This window comes from Mesoplodon bidens (genome assembly GCF_964165515.1).
Source record: "Mesoplodon bidens genome assembly, chromosome: 12".
In the NCBI taxonomy this organism is placed as follows: domain Eukaryota; kingdom Metazoa; phylum Chordata; class Mammalia; order Artiodactyla; family Ziphiidae; genus Mesoplodon; species Mesoplodon bidens.
In genome coordinates, this window is record NC_138168.1 from 27,043,495 (window position 1) to 27,063,470 (window position 19,976).

Sequence of the window (19,976 nt, forward strand, 5' to 3'; positions counted from 1 at the left end):
TACTGTATGTATCAGTAGTTCATTCTATTTTATTGCTGAGTAGTAATTCCATCATATGAGCATGTATATTTATGATCAAGGTGAGAAAAAAAAGCTGTTTTTACTTGAAAAAAATTTCTGTTAGGTTTAACACTTTAGTAAGGGCTCAGTTATTTGGAAAAAAAGTTCTGAATAGAGATTTATATGTACCAACCAATTAGTCATTTTCTATCTTAGTCAAAAAACATCTTTTGTTATTAACATGAATGTCAAAATTTAAACACAATATCACATAATAAACTAATCTAACATGATATGGTTATCAATTTGATATGTATTTTGGAGATTCATTCCTTTAATAAACATTTATTAAGTACCTACTTTGTAGCAGGCACTATTCCAGGGACAGAGAAACAAAACAAAATAAGGAATGGAACCCGTCCTCGAGAAACTCCCCCTAATATAAGCAGCAGATATGAAAGCAAAAGCAAGCTTGCAGCCCAAAGGACAGCATGGTCGGCCCTGCTTGGGAGACCCGGGCAGGTTTCACAGAGCAGGAGAGGCACCTGGCAGAGGTCGCTGGTGACTGTGAGAGGGGACTGCCGGCAGAGAAAGCAGGCCATCTCTGGTGCCAGCACGTGAGGCATCAGGGCACATTCAAGGTGTATGGGGGAGACAAGGTGTGAGAAACTGCTAGGGGTAAGTTCCCAAAACTGACTAGGTATGAGACTAGCATTATGTAAAGAGCTTGTTTTTTGAAGTGTAATTTGATATTCCAGCAGCAAGTCAAAGCCAGTCTTTCTAAGCATAAGACGGCTGTGGTTGGCAGCAACAGAAGTGCAGTTCCTTGTGTTCCCCGTGAGGTCGGCATAGGAGATTATTTTATTTCCTAAGTAATACACACAAGGTTTTTAGCTACCAGTCATTTATTTAGGAGAGTGTTATTAGGATTAGTAAGTCCAGAAGCTTAAAAATAACCAGCGAGCTTCTGAAAGTCAGCTACCTACGTATGACCTAGGTCACTGAAGTGAGGAGGTGTGTGCTCCTGTCGCACTTGTGGTGAGCAGAGGGACACACTGCTGATCGAGGCAGGAGTGGAAGGAGGCGCTCTGGCTCATCCTTCAAGTACAGAATACAGTAAGAACAGAGTGGCTGTGAAATGTTCTTCTCATCCTCTCAATCCCCAATAAATTACACCTGAATGTGAACTTTAGCCCTCTCCTTTAAAGAAAAGGCTCACAATTTAAGTCTGAAAACAAAACATTTAAAGGTCTACAACAGCAAACGGAAGAGGAGCACTACGACAGAGCAATACAACAAACATTTACAAAGCGCCAGGCACGGAGTGGATGCTGGGGACACCAAAGCTGAGTGAAGTTACTGGAGGAGCTTATAGCTGAGGGCGGCAAGAGGGGAAAAGAAAGACATACAGGACACACAAATACACAACTGGGAACTAGGGTGAGATGAGAAACTCAGAAGTGTAAAACAGGCTGTAGAGTTATAAAATCACACCATCAAGGCAAGGCTTCTTAGAGATTATACTATCGAGGTTTACCCAGTCATCGGTGAACTCTGAAAACCCCTCTGCTAGTAAATACCTAAATGCTAGATAAAATATTGGAAAAGGTTGTCTGGTGCCACTTATGTATCCAAAAACTTATACCAAGAAAGAGGAAAGCACCCCTGCCATGACTGAATGATCACTGACAATGCTTTATTTGCTGCTCTCCAAGATGAAACGTTGGAAGTCAGGACGCCTCCCACGTGAGGAGGTACATCTGAGGGGAGACAGGAGGCTGGCAGGGTAAAGGGAGGCACACCGCTTAGTGTTCGCGGAGAACCTGAGACACTACAAAGTAAAGCGATGTACAGAACCTTTAAAATACGGCATCTCAATGTTCATTAATACCCAGATCAAAATGTACACGAAGTTGTGAAGTGTGAAAGATATTAGTTACAAAACAACTTAGTATAAAAAAGAGCCTTTGGGGACAACTGGGGAAACTTAAACATGGTCTGAGAATTAAGTGCTACTGAGGAATTACTATTCATTTTATTGGGTATAATAATCATTATGGTTATATATGGAAATGCCCTTAGAGATGCATGAAAGTATTGAAGGGTGAAATGCTATGAGGTTTGCTTTCAAATATATTAGCAAATAAAAACTACTAGATGAAATTAATACAGTAAAATGTCAGCATATCAACTGTTAAATTTAGAGTGATGAGTATTTTGGTGACTCATTGGGCTATTTCCTCTGTTTACATGTAAGTCTGACACTTTTAATAATGAAGAGTAAGAAAGAGAAGCATTGATACTTTCAAATAACCCCATACCTCATTCAGTTCTGTTTTATCCATGTTATCCAGGTAAATTTTGGTCCAGTATTTGTCTAGCAGAGTAGCGTGACTATTTAGCGGTCGATACCAATTTCCTCCACAGCTCAAGAGTCTGTATTTCAGAATGAAAAACAGAGTCACACAAAATTCCCCATTTTAATCTTGAATTATGCCCCTGGTTATCCCTTGCGAGACGTTCTCTCACATCTGAGTAAAACTCACAGCTCCTTCTGGTGCCAGACAGCACTATGTTGGGCTTACAGGGAGGATGACAACGAAAGGCTGCCACCAAGCCAGGTTTGACTATTTTCCTAGGGGGAGTGATAGGGCTTTAACCAAGTTATTTTCACATCACTGCAAATGATCCTATTAGGCGTTTTAAACTCAACAACATGCTCCTTTTCCTTAAGACGTAACTTCAGGAAAAAGAAAACCTAATCCAAGACCAATAGCACTAAAAATAAGTTCACTGCTTATTACCAAAAGCGACAGTACCTAAAATTATTTAACATGCCCAGAAGAGAAGGAATATTCATTAAACACATACTCTGGGCAAGCCATGGGCTTACACCTAAGCCATGTAATTTAATCTTCACAACAACTGCCCTGAGGGGATGGTGCCCTTCTTTTCTTCTAACTCTAAGGAAGAACTGTACGGAAGAGAAGGAGAGTAGTGTCCCTTGCTCACTCAACTGTGACTACCAATGGCAAAGCCAAGCACTGAACTCAGGTTTGTGTGACATACTTCTATGATGTCCCAGGACTTTCTGGGAAATGTATCTAGCAGGAAAGAACTTCACCATCGCTATGAATAAAATCAGGGTCTGTTAAAACTAACAGGGCCTAACAAGGTCTTCCTTAGAACTGTTAGCTCTGCATTCCATCTGGAAGTGAATGTTCAGAGAGGTACAGTAAACACTAATATAATCACTAAATACAATGTGGCATTATTTTCACTCTTGGGCATTTAAGACCTTAGAGAAGCTGTACAGTTATAGACAAGTAGTAGGAAATAAACCACTGCCTTCACATTATTTTAAAAGTAGATAAGGACATATACTAAGTTTGCTTAGCTTTTATTCCTTTGTTGATGCTTAATTTTTTTAAATGCCTGAAGTCTACATGGCTTTATGATCACCAACATCATGGCTGGGCACTTACTATGTGACAGGTCTTTAGTCACTTCACCTAACCTTCGTAACTTACACCAAGTTGTAAAGTAGGTGTTATTGGCCCCATCATAATCAGTCAAGCAAGGTACACACATGTACAAAGTGTCAGTGTCAGGACTCAAACCCAGGGCTATCTGACAACAGTCTCATCTCTGATTATGTTTGAAAACATGAAAACAAGACAAAGTTTTTTAAGACTGGTTACTTATTTTTAAGTGGGGGGAAAAAACACTTTTACTTTCTAAATTAATTATCTCCATTAAAAATAGTCAGGAAGGGGCTTCCCTGGTGGCGCAGTGGTTGAGAATCTGCCTGCCAATGCAGGGGACACGGGTTCAATCCCTGGTCCAGGAAGATCCCACATGCCGCGGAGCAACTAAGCCCGTGAGTCACAACTACTGAACCTGTGCTCTACAGCCCGCAAGCCACAACTACTGAGCCTGAGTGCTGTAACTACTGAAGCCCATGTGCCTAGAGCCCATGCTCCACAAGAAGAGAAGCCACTACAGTAAGAAGCTGAGCACCACAACGAAGAGTAGCACCCCCTCACTGCAACTAGAGAAAGCCTGCGTGCAGCAATGAATACCCAACACAGCCAAAAAAAAATTAAATAAATTAATTAAAAAAAAAAGTCAGGAATGAGAATGTTGAATCTGTCATCACTGCTAACTAACCTTGCTTAAAATGGGCCCAGAGAACTCTATTCCAAGACTTTTGTATTCAGCACTCTAGCATGTGGACTTAGGAAGAGGCTCCATCGTGGGAATAGAAGGGTTAATGGGACATACCTCCTGGTTGCAAAGAACTGAAATCCAGGAGCCACTTTCAGACAGTCACCTTGGCCAGGAATCAAGAGCTCTCCATTCTCCAAGAGAGGGATCAGCACGGAAACCTAAATCACAAAACCTCAGTGATAAAGCTATTAAGACAGAAGTAACAAACAAGAAAGCAAAAAAACCCTCTCACCAAATGAGGAACACGTCCTTAAAGGAAACCTTACTTCTCACGCCATGAATTGGGGTCAAATGCCAGGCGGGAATACTGGAGCCACCTACACTCCAGCAGAGCAACTTACTCATTCAGCATTCACTGAGTGCCGACTATGGGCCAGAATCCAGAAAGGCAGGAAAAACCCAGACATGACTGAGGCTTTACAGCCTAGAGTCTGACGGGAAATAGCCATGCAAACTACCATACAGCATGACCGGTGTGACCCCCAAGGGGTGTACAAAACAATGTGTGAAGACAGAGGGTGGCTGTAGGTCAGCGTGGAGTAGTTTAGAAGCAGGGCAGTGAAGCCATTCTAGAGGTAATGACATTCATTGAGTCTGAAAGTATGGGGAGGGATCAGCCTGGCTTGCTGGGAGAGCAATGGCACATTTACTCTAGGCAAAAATATTCAGATGGATAAAAATGTATATGCCTAAGAGCATGGCATGAGAGGACTCTTACAGTTAGGGTTAGGGCAGGATGTGCATATGAAGTAGTGGAAAAATACTAGGCTTAGAGATAAATGATCAAAGGCCTTCTGTGCTGAGCTAAGGAGTTTGAATTTTTTTCAGGAAGTTGTTGAGAGGATTTAGTCTGGAGAAAAACCTATTTTTTATTTTAGAAAATGAACTGTGCAACAATATGGAAGATAAACTGAAAGAGAGCCAGCCTGGAGGGAAAGAAGCGATAAAGGACACCATTCAGGTAACAAAGGTAAGATGGCAGGATAGATTAGACAGACCGACAGATAGATAAAAAGAAGAAGGCCTGTGCTAATAAGGCAGTGGGCTAGGAGGGAACAGAATAAGAGATAAGGAAAAAGTACTAAGCAATATCAGACTAAGTGAATGCGGGACTAGAGGAAGGAGACACATCAAAATTCTGGCTTGGTAATTGTGTGGCAGGAAAGGCTGTTGCGGGAAAGAGCAGATAAGGTTCATTTTGAACATCCTGAACCTGTACCTGCTAAGGAAGATCCAAGTAGAGATTTTTCAAGAAAAGTGTGGACTAGACATACGGGTCTAGGGGATGTGAGTTTATAGAAGTTTGAGGAAAAAAACAGTAAGAAGAACAAAGAGCCAAGGAAGAAGGTCCTAAAATATCAAGGTAATTTTATTAAGCATCCTTATTTCAGACATGGCTAGGAGAGGAAAGGAACAATATTATAGGGGCAACTCCAAGATGACTCCGAAACTTGAAACAAAAGACAACCATCCTGAATGAGAACTGTAAAAGCCATAAAAGCTACCTTAAAATAGTAATTAGTTAGCAATTAGCTGAGAAGTTCTGGAAATAACAAAATAATAATCAAGGGTCCAGGTATGTTTTAAAATAAACACAACTTCACTATAATGATGATGAAGTTTAAATCAACTGCACAGCATACCCTCTGGAACCAAATGTATTGATAGTAACAGAAGGGGAATGGTCTACACAAAATGGAACTCAAAGTACAAGAATTTTCTGATGTTTACCAGACGTTGCCCAAGGAAGATCAAGACAGAAACTAACAGTTTGGTCTTGAAATCTGGACTTGGTCATCAAAGAATGTACTTGGCTACGGCAAAGGGATAGATCCGCTTCATCATGACCTGAATGAAATATCCCTTATGTTCATCTACTTTCTTTGGCTCAAATTCTATGATTCATAATCCTAATGACTTCCCAGGTACCCTAATGTCTGAAAAAAATTGCCCAGGAAAGAGAGCTATAGAAAGTGCTAAGACTCAACAAATACTTTTAAGTTGGCCTTGTAGTTTATAATTCAGTTTTATTTTTAAGTCTCATTGGTAGTAGTCATCCTTGGCTCTGGGCTTCTTAAGAAATCTGAGGGCTTCCCTGGTGGCGCAGTGGTTGAGAGTCCGCCTGCCGATGCAGGGCACACGGGTTCGTGCCCCGATCCCGGAAGATCCCACATGCCGCGGAGCGGCTGGGCCCGCGAGCCATGGCCGCGGAGCCTGTGCGTCCGGAGCCTGTGCTCCGCAACGGGAGAGGCCACAGCAGTGAGAGGCCCGCGTACAGCAAAAAAAAAAAAAAAAAAAAAAAAAAAAAGGAAATCTGAGTCTCCAGCCCTATAAAACTGAGCATTAAAATCTTAGAACATGGTGGTCAAACTAAGCCAATAACCCTATTACATCTTTACCTCACTAGACTCTAAAATATGTGTGCCATAAGTCACACACATATTTATAGCCCCTCCTTCCCCATACACTTCCCTAAACCTAAAGACCTTTCCCACCTCTCCTTCCCCCCCTCCCCCATCTCTGTCTCCTCTCTCTCTCCAATCCAAGAGGGGAAAGTCCATATACAGGTAGCTTTAGGGTTCATGGTAAAAGAAAATTAAAACCAATCTCAGGAAAATCTACCCAAAGGAAGATTTTTTTCATTCTGGAATACATTTTTTTGGTCATAGTTTACAGAATACAGAAGGAACATGGACTGCCTCCATAGCTAAATTTTATACACATATAAAAGTGATCTTTTTAAAGTCAAAAATATACATCCAGTTTATTTTCCTTAATGGAACAAAGACAAGCAGGCTCTTATTATATCATCTCTTCTTTCATCTGTCCTCAGCCCACTGCTCTACAAATGCCATAGCCAGAGAGCTGGGTCTCAAAGTTCTCAATGTATATGCAGCATGGATTAAGATGTTTCCCACCAAGCCTATTCTTGGAAAGTCTGTGAAATTGGTCACATTTTCAACTAAAGGAGGAAAAAAAACTACTGTGAAATTGATCACATATTCAACTATCAAAGGAAACAGTACAAGCAGAATTTTAATAATTTTCTATCAAACAAGAGATCAGCCCAGTAATCCAAGAACTCAAACCAGATTAGGTAGGTAACCAACATACCATCTCTAATGAAATACCTATGTTGTTTAAATAATCCCCCAGTATCACGATTAACACAAGACAAGAAATTAGCGAGTTACTAGGGAGGTGACATACCACGTCCAAGGGGGCATAGTCAATATCCTCCAGAAGGATCCAGTGTCCATTTGTGGCCGCCTGTGTCAGGGTACCAGGCTGCCACACAAACTCTCCTGGGACATCTGTGCAGCGATACATTCCCAACAGCATCTGCAAAAAGAAGATAAAGTAACTACTGAAGCCACACACCTGAGGAGCCAGTGCTACATCCTGCGATTAGTTCCATTAAACTTCCACAGGGTTGTAACAGGTACCTGAGGTTTTACAGCGTGGTCCCCTCAGTTATGAGGAAAACCAATAACTATTCTCATATTCTCTTAGCAAAAACAATATTTTAATGCAAATATTCACAAGTATGCTCACCAACCAAAATCTGCCATTTCTTACTTACCTTACTGTCGGTCTGATCTCCAAGCTGGACTTTGAGAAGCTGAGGGGGCTTCCTTCTACCTGTCATTGCAGCTAAATGTTCAACTAAGGAAGTTTTCCCACATCCAATTGGTCCTTCCAACAACACAGCATTCTGAGAAGCCACTGCCATAGCCAGTGTCTGAAGATTTCTGCAGACTGACTCAACCAGCACATAAGACCTAAAGGCCAGCTCCTGTTCGCGAGAAGAGCTCCGACCACTGGCCTAAGGAGGCAAGTGAAAAATAAAAGGCATATCAAGAAGAGTCCTTCCATCAAAGGGCACAGGTTAATTTCTACAACAGTGCTTCCACCGGCTTTTACATAAACCTCTGCCAATAAATTGGTAGTACAGGACCTATAATAACAACAAATATGCTATCCAAAGTAAGGATCTGACTTTTTCACTTTCCTTTCTCCCCCCAACTCCAACTCTGGGGAGAAGGGTGGGAACTCACTAACAAATTCAAGAAAAAGTCTCCCAAACTTTAAGAAGCCACAAAAGTTGACGCACAGGGGATGGGAGCAAACCTCATCTCTCATGACTGGATTTTTCTTTTTCTTTATCTTACCATATTCTAGGATTTCACGTCTAAGATCAAGAATGCACAATACACTTATGAGACCATCAGGGGAGTAAGGACACTAAAAGGATACATTATAAAATTGTTCAATTTTTTCCAGGTGTAATAAAGAGTTCTGGGAACTTTTTTTAAGTCCTTTTTTCTTTTTTTTTTAATTTTATTGAAGTATAGTTGATTTACAATGTTGTGTTAATTTCTGCTATACAGCAAAGTGATTCAGCTATACATATATTTTTTTTCATTATGGTTAATCACAGAATACTGAATATATTTCCCTTGTATTATATATACATCCTATATATAATAGTTTGCATAAAGTCCTTTCCTTTTATACACACATACACACACACACACGCACACACACTAAACTACAAGCATACCTCAAAGATTTTGCAGGTTGAATCCCAAACCACAGCAATAAACCAAATACCATAATGAAGCAAGTCACACAAAATTTTCGGTTTCCCAGTGCACATACAAGTTATGTTTACACTACACTGTGGTCTATTAAGTGTACAATATAGCTTTATGTCTTAAAGACAATGTACATACCTTAATTTAAAAATACTTTATTGCTAAAAATGCTAACCATCATCTGAGACTTCACCAAGTTGTAATCTTTGCAACAGCAACATCAAAGACCACCAGTCACAGATCACCATAACAAATATAAATAATGGAACAGTTTTAAATACTTCAAGAATTACCAAAATGTGACACAGAGACACGAAGTGAGCAAATGCTGTTGGAAAAATGGCACCAACAGACTGGCTCAAGGCAGGGTTGCCACAAACCTTGTTAAAAAAAAAAAAATGCAATATCTGAGAAGCACAATAAAACAAGGTATGCCTATATTTAGCTAAGAAATGATGTGGTATCTGGGAGTTGCTTCAAAACCATATGGTGTGAGGACAGTGTTCAGAAATATAAATGCAACATAACTGATCATGAATTTATAATTACTGAGGCTGAACGATGGGTACATGTGGATTCATTACACTATTGTTTCTACTTTGGAATACGTTTAACATTTTCCATAACAAAAAGTAAAATAATAATCATAATAATGCACCCAATATGTTTAATGGGTAGTTTCAGTTTTGCAAGATGAAAAAGTTCTGGAGTTTGTTTGCTAACAATGTGAATATACCTAACACCACTGAAGAGCACACTTAAAAATGGTAAAGATGGTAAGCGTTACATTCATCTTACCACAACTTAAACGATTTTTATTAACAATGGACCTAACACGACACAGAAAAAAGGACCTCTTGGAAAAGTGCAATGATTATTAACGTTTAAGGAATGGTAAATTCTCAAACATAGCTTGTCCCCTAAAGATACGTGAGGACACGATGAGATTCAGCGCTGGAAGTTCTCGAACTTCTTGCGGAGCTGTTACTCTTCGCAGCCAGCAGGCAGGCTGGGCTGTAGCTCCGTTCTGTACGTCTGCCCCGGCGCTCTGCCCCCGCCACCCAGTGTATCCAGCCTACCCCAACCAGAATCCTTCCCTCTGCTAAAGTTCTAATGCTCCAAACCTAATCTATGTGAGGAGAGTGGTTAAAGAGGGCTGGGGAGGTCTTCCTGACCAGAGGGAAACACAAGGCGCTTTGGAAATGCTGGCGTCCCAGTGCTGGTGACAGAGGTATTTAGTTTATGAATAATCATGCAGCTGTACACTTAAGACATGCACTTTTTTATATCTATATTATACCTATCTTTTTCAGTTTGTACTTCCCAGATACAAACTGATAGTTCACGGAATGACTCAGGACGTGTTCCAGGAAGAAAACTGGGTGGGCCTGACCATCAGACAAAGTGACAACCGACTAAAGACTGCTGGAGAAAAACAGGCTGGCTCCCATTGTTCCCAGATTATGGAACGAGACTCTGATTTACAAGACTTTCCGAAGTGTAGTCCGGAGGCACGCTCTTGGAAAGGTCATTTGCTATGGCACGGGAAGAGTCCACTACAGGTGCTAGCCTCTCACACAACAGGCAGAGAGAATGTTCTGAAAGAAAGAGGCCGGGGAGGTATACCTGGGCCTAGCCCCATCTCTGCCAGAGGACAGCCCACAGGTCCTGGGCAAGTCATTCTGCCTTAGTTTTACATAAATATGGTATCACAACGTGGGCCACCCAACTTCAAACAGCTGTTGTAGCAAGTAAATGAGGTCATACACGGAAGAGCTTTGCTAAAGTTAAAAGCCTTTGCATAGGCATCATTAGAATTTCTGACTTCACACTAAATAGGGACAAAGAGACTGTCAAAGAGGAGGGGCCTGGGTGAACTTCTCTTACTCTCTCCTTGAACACGTCTCTAAGTGGAACGGTAATCTGGCCAACTCGATTCGGCTCACACCTAGAACACAGAGCCCAGCCAAGGAAAAATGCACACTCAGTGTGTGGATGGAAGAGGGCACACACGCCACGGCTGTCAACATACCTGCTCTCCAGGGGCTGGCGGCTGCCCAGGTAGCAGCACACCACAGACAGCAGTCACCCTGGAGGAGAGGTCAGCTGAAACAAGGTGTCCTTGTAAATACTGCAGCTCCTTCTCCTTACGCCAAAGGGAGGCTTCTGGATTGGCCAACACCAAGGCTTTCTCTAAGTCCTGCAGCTGGGCCTCTTCTAGCAACCTGAGGAAAATGAGGATCTCATCAACTACTCTAGCTCCCAGGAAAGCCACATCGAGGTCTCCAGGAATGCTCCTGCTTACCTTAACCTGAAATGAATCAGTTCCTCACTATTAAAAATCTTCTTAAGGAAAGATAACTTGTGCTCTTCATTCATACAGGTGACCAAAGAAAGACAATTGGCTGTGTACCTGGAGAAAACCAAAGTATATAAACTCAGGGCCTGCAGCTGATTCTAAAGAATAAAGAAAATTTGCTAGCCAACTGAACATTAGAAAAGGAAACCTTATAATTAACACAGGGAAGGGTAGAAAACACAAATCAGGCAAAATAAATTCACCTAATGGAACACAAAACAATGGAATTCCATTCATACCATCTGATTTCCCTCTGAAATGACACGTGAAAGGGAATAAGAACCCCAAAGGGACCAGAACAAAAATGACATCTTTTAAAAGGCCTCCCTTCCCTCCTCATGCACACAACTCCAGACTCCCTCAACTACCCCCACACTAGAAGCACAGGAACAGCCCAAGAGCTACGCACCAGCGGACCAAGGTGTCATGGCTCCTGAGGAGTGGGATGCACACGCTCCAGTCCCAGAGCTCCCGGAACACGGACTGCTCTTGCTGCAGAAACTTGTAAGCTGCTTCCATTAGGTCCCGGAGCTTCATCCGCCTGCGCCCATACCGGACTGGATTTGCATCTGAGCTCTCTAGGAAGAGTCTTTGAAAGACTGGAGAAGTGTCCTTGAAATACTTCAGGGCAAACCTTCAGAAAGAAAAAGAACTTTCATTGCTTGGTAAGAATATCAAAGTATACATACCCACTTAATGAGACAACGGAACATAACAGTAACTCCCAAGGGTTTGAGAACCAGAAGAGATGAATGTTTTAAGCCACTAGTCCTAAGATTATATTCTGTTCAAGTTCAGGAACCAGAGTTGCAGCATGAGATATCTAAGAGGAAACAAAAACCACAAGAACTTATCACAAGTGTTTACTACTGAAAATAAACTCATTTTCAACAAATATTTATTGACTTCTCACTATGAGTCACACACTGTGTTTCAGACACTGTGTTAAGTCCTGGAGGTACAAAACCAAGAAGATACTTTCCTTGAGGAGCCTGCTATCTAGGAAGGAAGAGAGTCACAGAAACAACGAGAGGCCCAAAGAAAACAGATTCAACTGAACCTGGGAGAGTCAAGAAGAGATGCTTTGGCTGCACCTTAAAAGATGAAGAAGTGATCCTCATGAGAGGCAGTAAGATTGGAAAAGAGGGACAAAAAGCTACAAGACATACAGGAAATAATTAACAATGGCAATAGTACGTCCTTCTGCATCAGTAAGTACTTTTAATGTAAATGGTTTACTCACAATCAAAAGACAGAGATTGGCTGAATGGATATAAAAAAGAAAAAAAACGCATAAAACTGTATGCTACGTACAAGAAACCCACTTTGGATCTAAGGCTACACATAGGGTGAAAGTGAAGAGATTAAAAAAAAAATTCCATGCAAATGGTAATCCAAAGAAAGCAGGAGTGACTATATTAATATCAGTCAAAACAGACTTTAAATGGATAGAATAATGAGACAGAAGATCAATAAGGAAACAGAGGACTTGAACAACACCACAGACCAAAGGGACCTAACAGACACATACAGAATACCCTACCCAGCAACAGGAGAGCATGTATTCTTCTCACATGCACATGGAACATTCTCCAGGACAGGGCACATGTAAGGATGCAAAACAAGTCTCAACAAACTTTAAAGTACTGAAATTACACAGAATACCTTTTGTATAATAATACAAAATATTACAATAGAATGAAACTAGAAAGCAACAGCAGAAGGAAAACTGGAAAATCCTCAAATATGTGGAAATTAAACAACACACTGTTAAACAACCAATGGATCAAATAAGAAGTCACAAGGAAAATTAGAAAGGACCTTGAAACAAATGAAAAAAAAAAATACAACACACCAAAACCTATGGGATACAACAAGAGTAATGATAAGAGGAAAGTTTATGGCTACAAACATGTATATTTTAGAAGATCTCAAGCTAACAACCTAACTTTACACCTCAAGTAACTAAAAAAAAGAATAAACTAAACCCAAAGCTAACAAAAGAAAGGAAATAATAAAGATTGGAGCAGAGATACAGACTAGAAAAACAACAGGGAAAAAATATCAACAAAACTAAGCGTTGGTTTTTGAAAAGATCAAGAAAAGTGATACACTCTTAGTTTAACTAAGAAAAAAATAGAAGGCTCAAAAAACAACAGAAATGAAAGAGGGGACATTACGGATGCCACAGAAATAAAATAAACTATAAGGAATACTATGAGGGAATTCCCGGGTAGTTCAGTGGTTAGGGCTCCATGCTTCCACTGCAGGGGGCATGGGTTCGATCCTTGGTGGGGGAACTAAGATCCCGCATGCCACATGGCGTGGCCAAAAAAAAACAAACAAAAACCACACACACACAAAAAATTAACAATTGTTGGTACGGATGTGGAGAAGCTGGAACCCTTGTGCACTGTTGGCAGGATAACGTGGTGCAACTCCGTGGAAAACAGTACCGAGGTTCCTTTAAAAAAAAAATAGGGGGCTTCCCTGGTGGCACAGTGGTTAAGAATCCATCCACCAATGCAGGGGACACGGGTTCGAGCCCTGGTCCAGGAAGATCTCACATGCTGCGGAGCACCTAAGCCCACGCGCCACAACTACTGAGCCCACGCACCTAGAGCCCATGCTCCGCAACAAGAGAAGCTGCCACAACGAGAAGCCGGCGCACCACAATGAAGAGTAGCCCCTGCTCACCGCAACTAGAGAAAGCCTGCGTGCAGCAACAAAGACCCAACGCAGTCAGCCATCCATCCATCCATAAATAAATACATACATACATAAACTTTATTTAAAAAAATAATAATAAATAGGGACTTCCCTGGTGGCACAGTGGATAAGACTCTGTGCTCCTAATGCAGGGGGCCTGGGTTTGTTCCCTGGTCAGGGTACTAGATCCCACGTGCATGCTGCAACTAAGAGTTCACATGCCACAACTAAGGAGCCTGCCTGCTGCAACTAAGACCTGGCACAACCAAATAAATAAATAAATATTTACAAAAATAAAACTACCGTATCTTTTTTTCACCACAAAGCAAACATACTAATTTAATTACAGACTGAAATACGGTGAATCGCATGATGCACTTATCCATATGGCCCAGCAATCCCACTTCTAGGTATACAGCCAAAAGAACTGTAAGCAGGGCCTCCAAGAGATTTTTGCACACGCGTGTTCATAACAGCACTATTCACAACAGCCAAGAAGTGGAAGCAACCCAAACGTCTTTTGACAGATGAATAAATAAACTGTGGTATATACATACAATGCAATACTGTGTAAGCTTAAAAAGGAAGTAAATCCTGTCACATTCAACAGCATATATGAACCTTCAGGACATTGTGCTAAGTAAAGTAAGCCCACCATAAAAGGATAAATACCATGTGATTTCATCTGTATTAGGTATCTAAAGTAGTCAAATTCCCAGATACAGAAAGCAGAATGGTGATTACCCGGGGGCTGGGGGGAAGGAGCACAGGGGAATTGTTCAGAGAGTATAAAATTTCAGTACTGCGAGATGAAAAACGTCTGGAGACCTGTCTTACAACAATGCAAATATATTTAACACTACTGAATTGCATACTTAAAAATGGTCAAGATGGCAAATTTTAAGATATTTTTTTACCATAATAAAAAAAAGCATGTGCATTTTTTTTTGGCAGTACGCGGGCCTCTCCAGTTGCGGAGCACAGGCTCCAGACGCGCAGGCCCAGCAGCCATGGCTCACGGGCCCAGCTGCTCCACAGCATGTGCGATCTTCCCGGACCGGGGCACGAACCCATGTCCCCTGCATCGGCAGGCGGATTCTCAACCACTGCGCCACCAGGGAAGCCCAGTATGTGCATTTTTAAGAATGAAAATAAACTTTAAAAACTTAAGCATACACTACAGAATTTATGTATACTGCAAACATGGTGATTCTCAGTAGATTCAGGTAGTAAATGATGTAGAAGCACATCCTTGTTGTTTCTACTGTACTCCTTGGCATGTTGAGTAGAAGGAAACCCAGGAAGTGGGAAAAGTAATCAAAGCAAACTCCTCTGTGCCCTGTATGTATTGGTGGTCTACAATGAAAGCTATTGGTTTAGCTCTTTCTGTACTCTCATTACCCCGGTCTACTCTGAAGTGGGACTAGAACAGGGAGTATGTCAACAGTAGGTATTATTATCCCAAACGAAAAAAGCTAAGGAAACTGAAGTGGTTAGTTTATTTGCTCAAGGTCACAAAGCTACTAAGTGTAAAGAGGCTATCTGAGGGCTTCCCTGGTGGCGCAGTGGTTGAGAGTCCGCCTGCCGATGCAGGGGACACGGATTCGTGCCCCGGTCCGGGAAGATCCCACATGCCGTGGAGCGGCTGGGCCCGTGGGCCATGGCTGCTGAGCCTGCGCGTCCGGAGCCTGTGCTCGGCAGCAGGAGAGGCCACAACAGTGAGAGGCCCGCGTACCGCAAAAAAAAAAAAAAGAGGCTATCTGAATCCAGGCTTTCCAACTCCACAATTAGATGTGTGATTCAGTTGCTGTACTACAGACATGAAGAAAGTGGATTCATCAAGAGTTGGACTTTTCTAGATAGATAAGAACATTGAACCGACTGACAAAAAAGCAGATATTAATAGAAAGATAGCAACCATAAGGTCAAAAATAGAATTTTAAGCCACATAAGGAAGGTACAAACTGGAAAGAGCTGATTAACAGGAAGAAAGAATTGGCAGTCCCAGTGAGGAGAGAGACTAGTGTGTTAAGTGAACTAGTGGGATAGGAGATGGCAGTCTGGGAACGGAGCGTTTGAGCCAGTGACTTGTAAGGTGGTGGTGCAGATGTGAGCTAGACCCAGGGTGTGACCACTGCAGTGAGCAGCGTAGGTGAAATGAACGAAGAAGTCCACTGGAGATTAACTAGTCAAGGAACAACAGAGTCAGCACTGCATGGATATTCCAAGTGTGACACAGGGGCTGGGGTGGGGAAGAGGATGATGGGCCGGTTGCCAAGTTCTTCAAAGAAGGAAGAGGAGCTCGGAAGTTCATCAGTGACCACAAGAAAGCAGCAGCAGAAAATAAAGCAGAAGATGGCAGGTGTCATGGCAACAAGAATGTCCAGAAAACTTCACAGAACAGAAAGGAGGACACCCACTAAACATGCAGACTGTGAGGGATGTGGAGGGTAAGATTAAAGACCCCCTTCCTTGTTAAGGACCAACACGGACACAATATCAAGACCATCGTAAATCAGTGAAGACAAGGAAGCAAAAGTAACATTCAGAGAAGAGGCTAAGTATACAAGGGAGTGTGCAGGTTATGGAGCACAAGCAGGGAAAGGGTTTGGGTGAGGGAAGAGGCCTGGATGTCAGTTGTGTGGGACGATACAAAATGAGAATTCAGGAGATGGGTGGGAACGCTTGGACTTCACTGGGCAAGCCAGGCCAACAAGAATAAAGGCTTTGTACATTAACGCTCATGATATTCTGAAGGAGACTGGACAACTGAGTCTCAGGAGATTCAGCTGTGGGGACTTCCCTGGTGGTCCAGTGGTTAGGACTCCCTGCTACCACTGCAGGGGGCACAGGTTCAATCCTTGGTTGGGGAACTGAGATTCCACATGCCGAGCAGCACAGCCAGAAAAAAAAAAAAAAAAAGATTCAGCTGTGGCTTGGAAGAGAGACATGGCAGCTGTGGTGTGGGAGGCTGGTCGCCCACTAGCTCATGGGCAGCTGGTGTTGGCAGTGCACGTGGAACCAACGGGCAGCAACAAACATGTAGGAGATAAGCAGTAACCAAGTCATCAACCCAACCCAAGAGGTCTTTGAGGATAAGGCGAAATGAACAGAGTGGACTGGCAATGGCTGTAAACCTGTGTAGTAGAAGGCTTCCCTATAGGGGAAACAGACTGTGGTCCACTGTAAGTATACAAAAGGAGGATGGGTTGATATTCCCTCCTGAACTTTGGTGACTACAGCACCCTTTTCTCTAGAGACCCATCATTTTCAGAAAGTGCTCTAAAATTCTGATCCAGGCAGTGATGGATGGACCAGTAAAGCATACTTAGGCAGAGAATAACATGATCAGATTTTTCCCTGGAGAATATTCGAAGTCTATGGAGAATGGTCTCTTTCCTGGGATAAAACAAAGAGTCGTAAGGTCTAAAATGCAACAAGGAACACTATCCAGTTAAACGTCTAATCTTGGATCAGCCACTTACTTGGGCAACTCAGCATCCAGAAGTAAGACCTGTGGTCCAGCTCTGGCTCTGACACTTAGAACAACTTAGTTAACTTAGTTAACCCCTCTAAAGATTTGAAATGGGACTAAGAGTGCCTGAATATGCCACAGTACAAAGATTAAAAAGATAATATTGGGCTTCCCTGGTGGCGCAGTTGTTGAGAGTCCGCCTGCCGATGCAGGGGACACGGGTTCGTGCCCCGGTCCGGGAAGATCCCACATGCCACAGAGCGGCTGGGCCCGTGAGCCATGGCTGCTGAGCCTGCGCGTCCTGAGCCTGTGCTCCGCAACGGGAGAGGCCACAACAGTGAGAAGCCCGCGTACCGCAAAAAAAAAAAAAAAAAAAAAGATAATATTTATCTACTTACTTACTCTAAAGCCTGTAATAAATATGTGTTATTACTAAAATACCACCATTCTGTTCCAAAATCCACACTCCTAATTCCCACGGCAGATCCACAGATTTTCATGTCCAAGGATGTTCAATGTTCAAAAACAACCTAACTGCCCAACAAACGGATAAAAAGTGGTAAAATACTACACAACTTTTAAAACAACTTTACTGATGCAAAGACGTCCATATGTGACTAAATTTGAAAACAAGATGCAAGTTAAAAATTATAATATGTTTTTATTAAAATTAGTATATAGTCAAATGTTTGTTTTTAGATTTTACTAAAATTTTATTTTGAAAATGTGCACAAATGTTCTAAAATTTGCTGTGGGGACGGTTGCACATACCTGTGAATATACTAAAAACCACTGAATTGTACACTTATGTGGTATATAAACATCTCAATAAAGCTATTTTTTAAATGTGTGCACGTAAATATATCAGTGTGCACACTCTCAGATGGGTGCAAGAGTAAGAAAAAGAAAAGGGATTTGGGAGGAAACATACCAAACATAGCAGTTATCTCTGGAGAGTAGGATTTCAGGGCGGAGAGGACCTTTTGCTTTTTACAATTCTGTATTATTGAGTGTTACCTGAATATACTGCTTTTGTAATTAAAAGAGGATGTTCTTCTACCATATGACCCAGCAATCCCACTACTGGGCATATACCCTGAGAAAACCATAATTCAAAAAGAGACATGTACCAAAATGTTCATTGCAGCCCTATTCACAATAGCCCGGAGCTGGAAACAACCTAAGTGTCCATCATCGGATGAATGGATAAAGAAGATGTGGTACATATATACAATGGAATATTACTCAGCCATTAACAGAAACGAAACTGAGCTATTTGTAATGAGGTGGATAGACCCAGAGTCTGTCATACAGAGTGAAGTAAGTCAGAAAGAGAAAGACAAATACCGTATGCTAACACATATATATGGAATTAAAAAAAAATGTCATGAAGAACCTAGGGGTAAAACGGGAATAAAGACACAGACCTACTTGAGAATGGACTTGAGGATATGGGGAGGGGGAAGGGTAAGCTGTGACAAAGCGAAAGAGAGGCATGGACATATATACACTACCAAACGTAAGGTAGATAGATAGTGGGAAGCAGCCGCAGAGCACAGGGAGATCAGCTCGGTGCTTTGTGACCGCCTGGAGGGGTGGGATGGGGAGGGTGGGAGGGAGGGAGATGCATGAGGGAAGGGATATGGGAACAGATGTATATGTATGACTGATTCACTTTGTTATAAAGCAAAAACTAATAAAAAAAAAAAAAGAGGATGTTCTTTTCCTCAGAAGAATGCCGCCAGAATAAGTAAAATAATTCTTGAAGGGGGAAAAAGTCTCAAATTAAATGTGTGTTACCTTTACAACATTCCTGGACAGTTTTGAAGCGGAGGTTTATAAAAGCATAACTACTTTTGGTCCCTCATTCCACTCTATGCCAGCCTGATTTCAGCATGATTGTCCACATATATACAGCACTTTACACACGAAGCATGCTCTACCATAGCATTCCACCTGCTATTGTTCACAAAAGACCATTACTAGGCCCACCTATTATTGCTCTTCCCAATCAAAGACATAGCACTGATGTGGATCCACGTGTCCAGGACAAACTGACAGCAAATGTGAAACTGAAGCTCAGAAATTAACCCAGTACAACCCAAAGGAACTTAGGTGATTACCGTAGTCCCCACCTTATCCATGGGGGATGGGTTCCAAGACCCAGAGTGGATGCCTGTCACCACGGATAGTACTGAAGTCTATACACACTTTTTTCCTATACATACACGCTTATGATAAAGTTTAATTTATAAATCAGGCACAGAATATCCCAATTGTCAGCAACACTACTCCTGTGCTTTGGGGCCATTATTAAGTAAAATAAAGGTTACTTGAACACAAGCACTTTAATACCACAACACAGATGGTTACAAAGTGACTAGTGGGTGGGTAGCAAATACAGCACGGCTATGCTAGAGAAAGAGATGACTCATCCCGGGCAGGACAGCACAAGATTTCATTATACTACTCAGAACAGCATGCAACTTAAAACTTATGAACTGTGTGCTTCTGGAACTTCCCATTTAATTTTTTTGGGTATGACTGACTTCAGGTAACTGCAACCACAGGAAACAAAAACACATATAAAGGGGGACTGCTGTAT

The 19,976-nt window shown here is 41.9% G+C and overlaps 1 protein-coding gene across 3 annotated transcripts in view; it reads right to left on the minus strand.

The window, feature by feature from the left end:
* Window positions 1–19,976, minus strand: part of MDN1 (midasin AAA ATPase 1) — a 157,693-nt gene that overhangs the window by 125,123 nt on the left and 12,594 nt on the right. For all 3 annotated transcript variants that reach the window (XM_081250560.1, XM_081250562.1, XM_081250561.1), the window contains exons 3-9: window positions 11,597–11,821; window positions 11,134–11,241; window positions 10,861–11,053; window positions 7,814–8,056; window positions 7,441–7,572; window positions 4,285–4,388; window positions 2,322–2,436 (exon numbers count right to left, since the gene is read on the minus strand). In XM_081250560.1, the coding sequence (XP_081106686.1) occupies window positions 2,322–2,436; window positions 4,285–4,388; window positions 7,441–7,572; window positions 7,814–8,056; window positions 10,861–11,053; window positions 11,134–11,241; window positions 11,597–11,821 (1,120 nt within the window). The remainder of the gene's footprint in view (window positions 1–2,321; window positions 2,437–4,284; window positions 4,389–7,440; window positions 7,573–7,813; window positions 8,057–10,860; window positions 11,054–11,133; window positions 11,242–11,596; window positions 11,822–19,976) is intronic.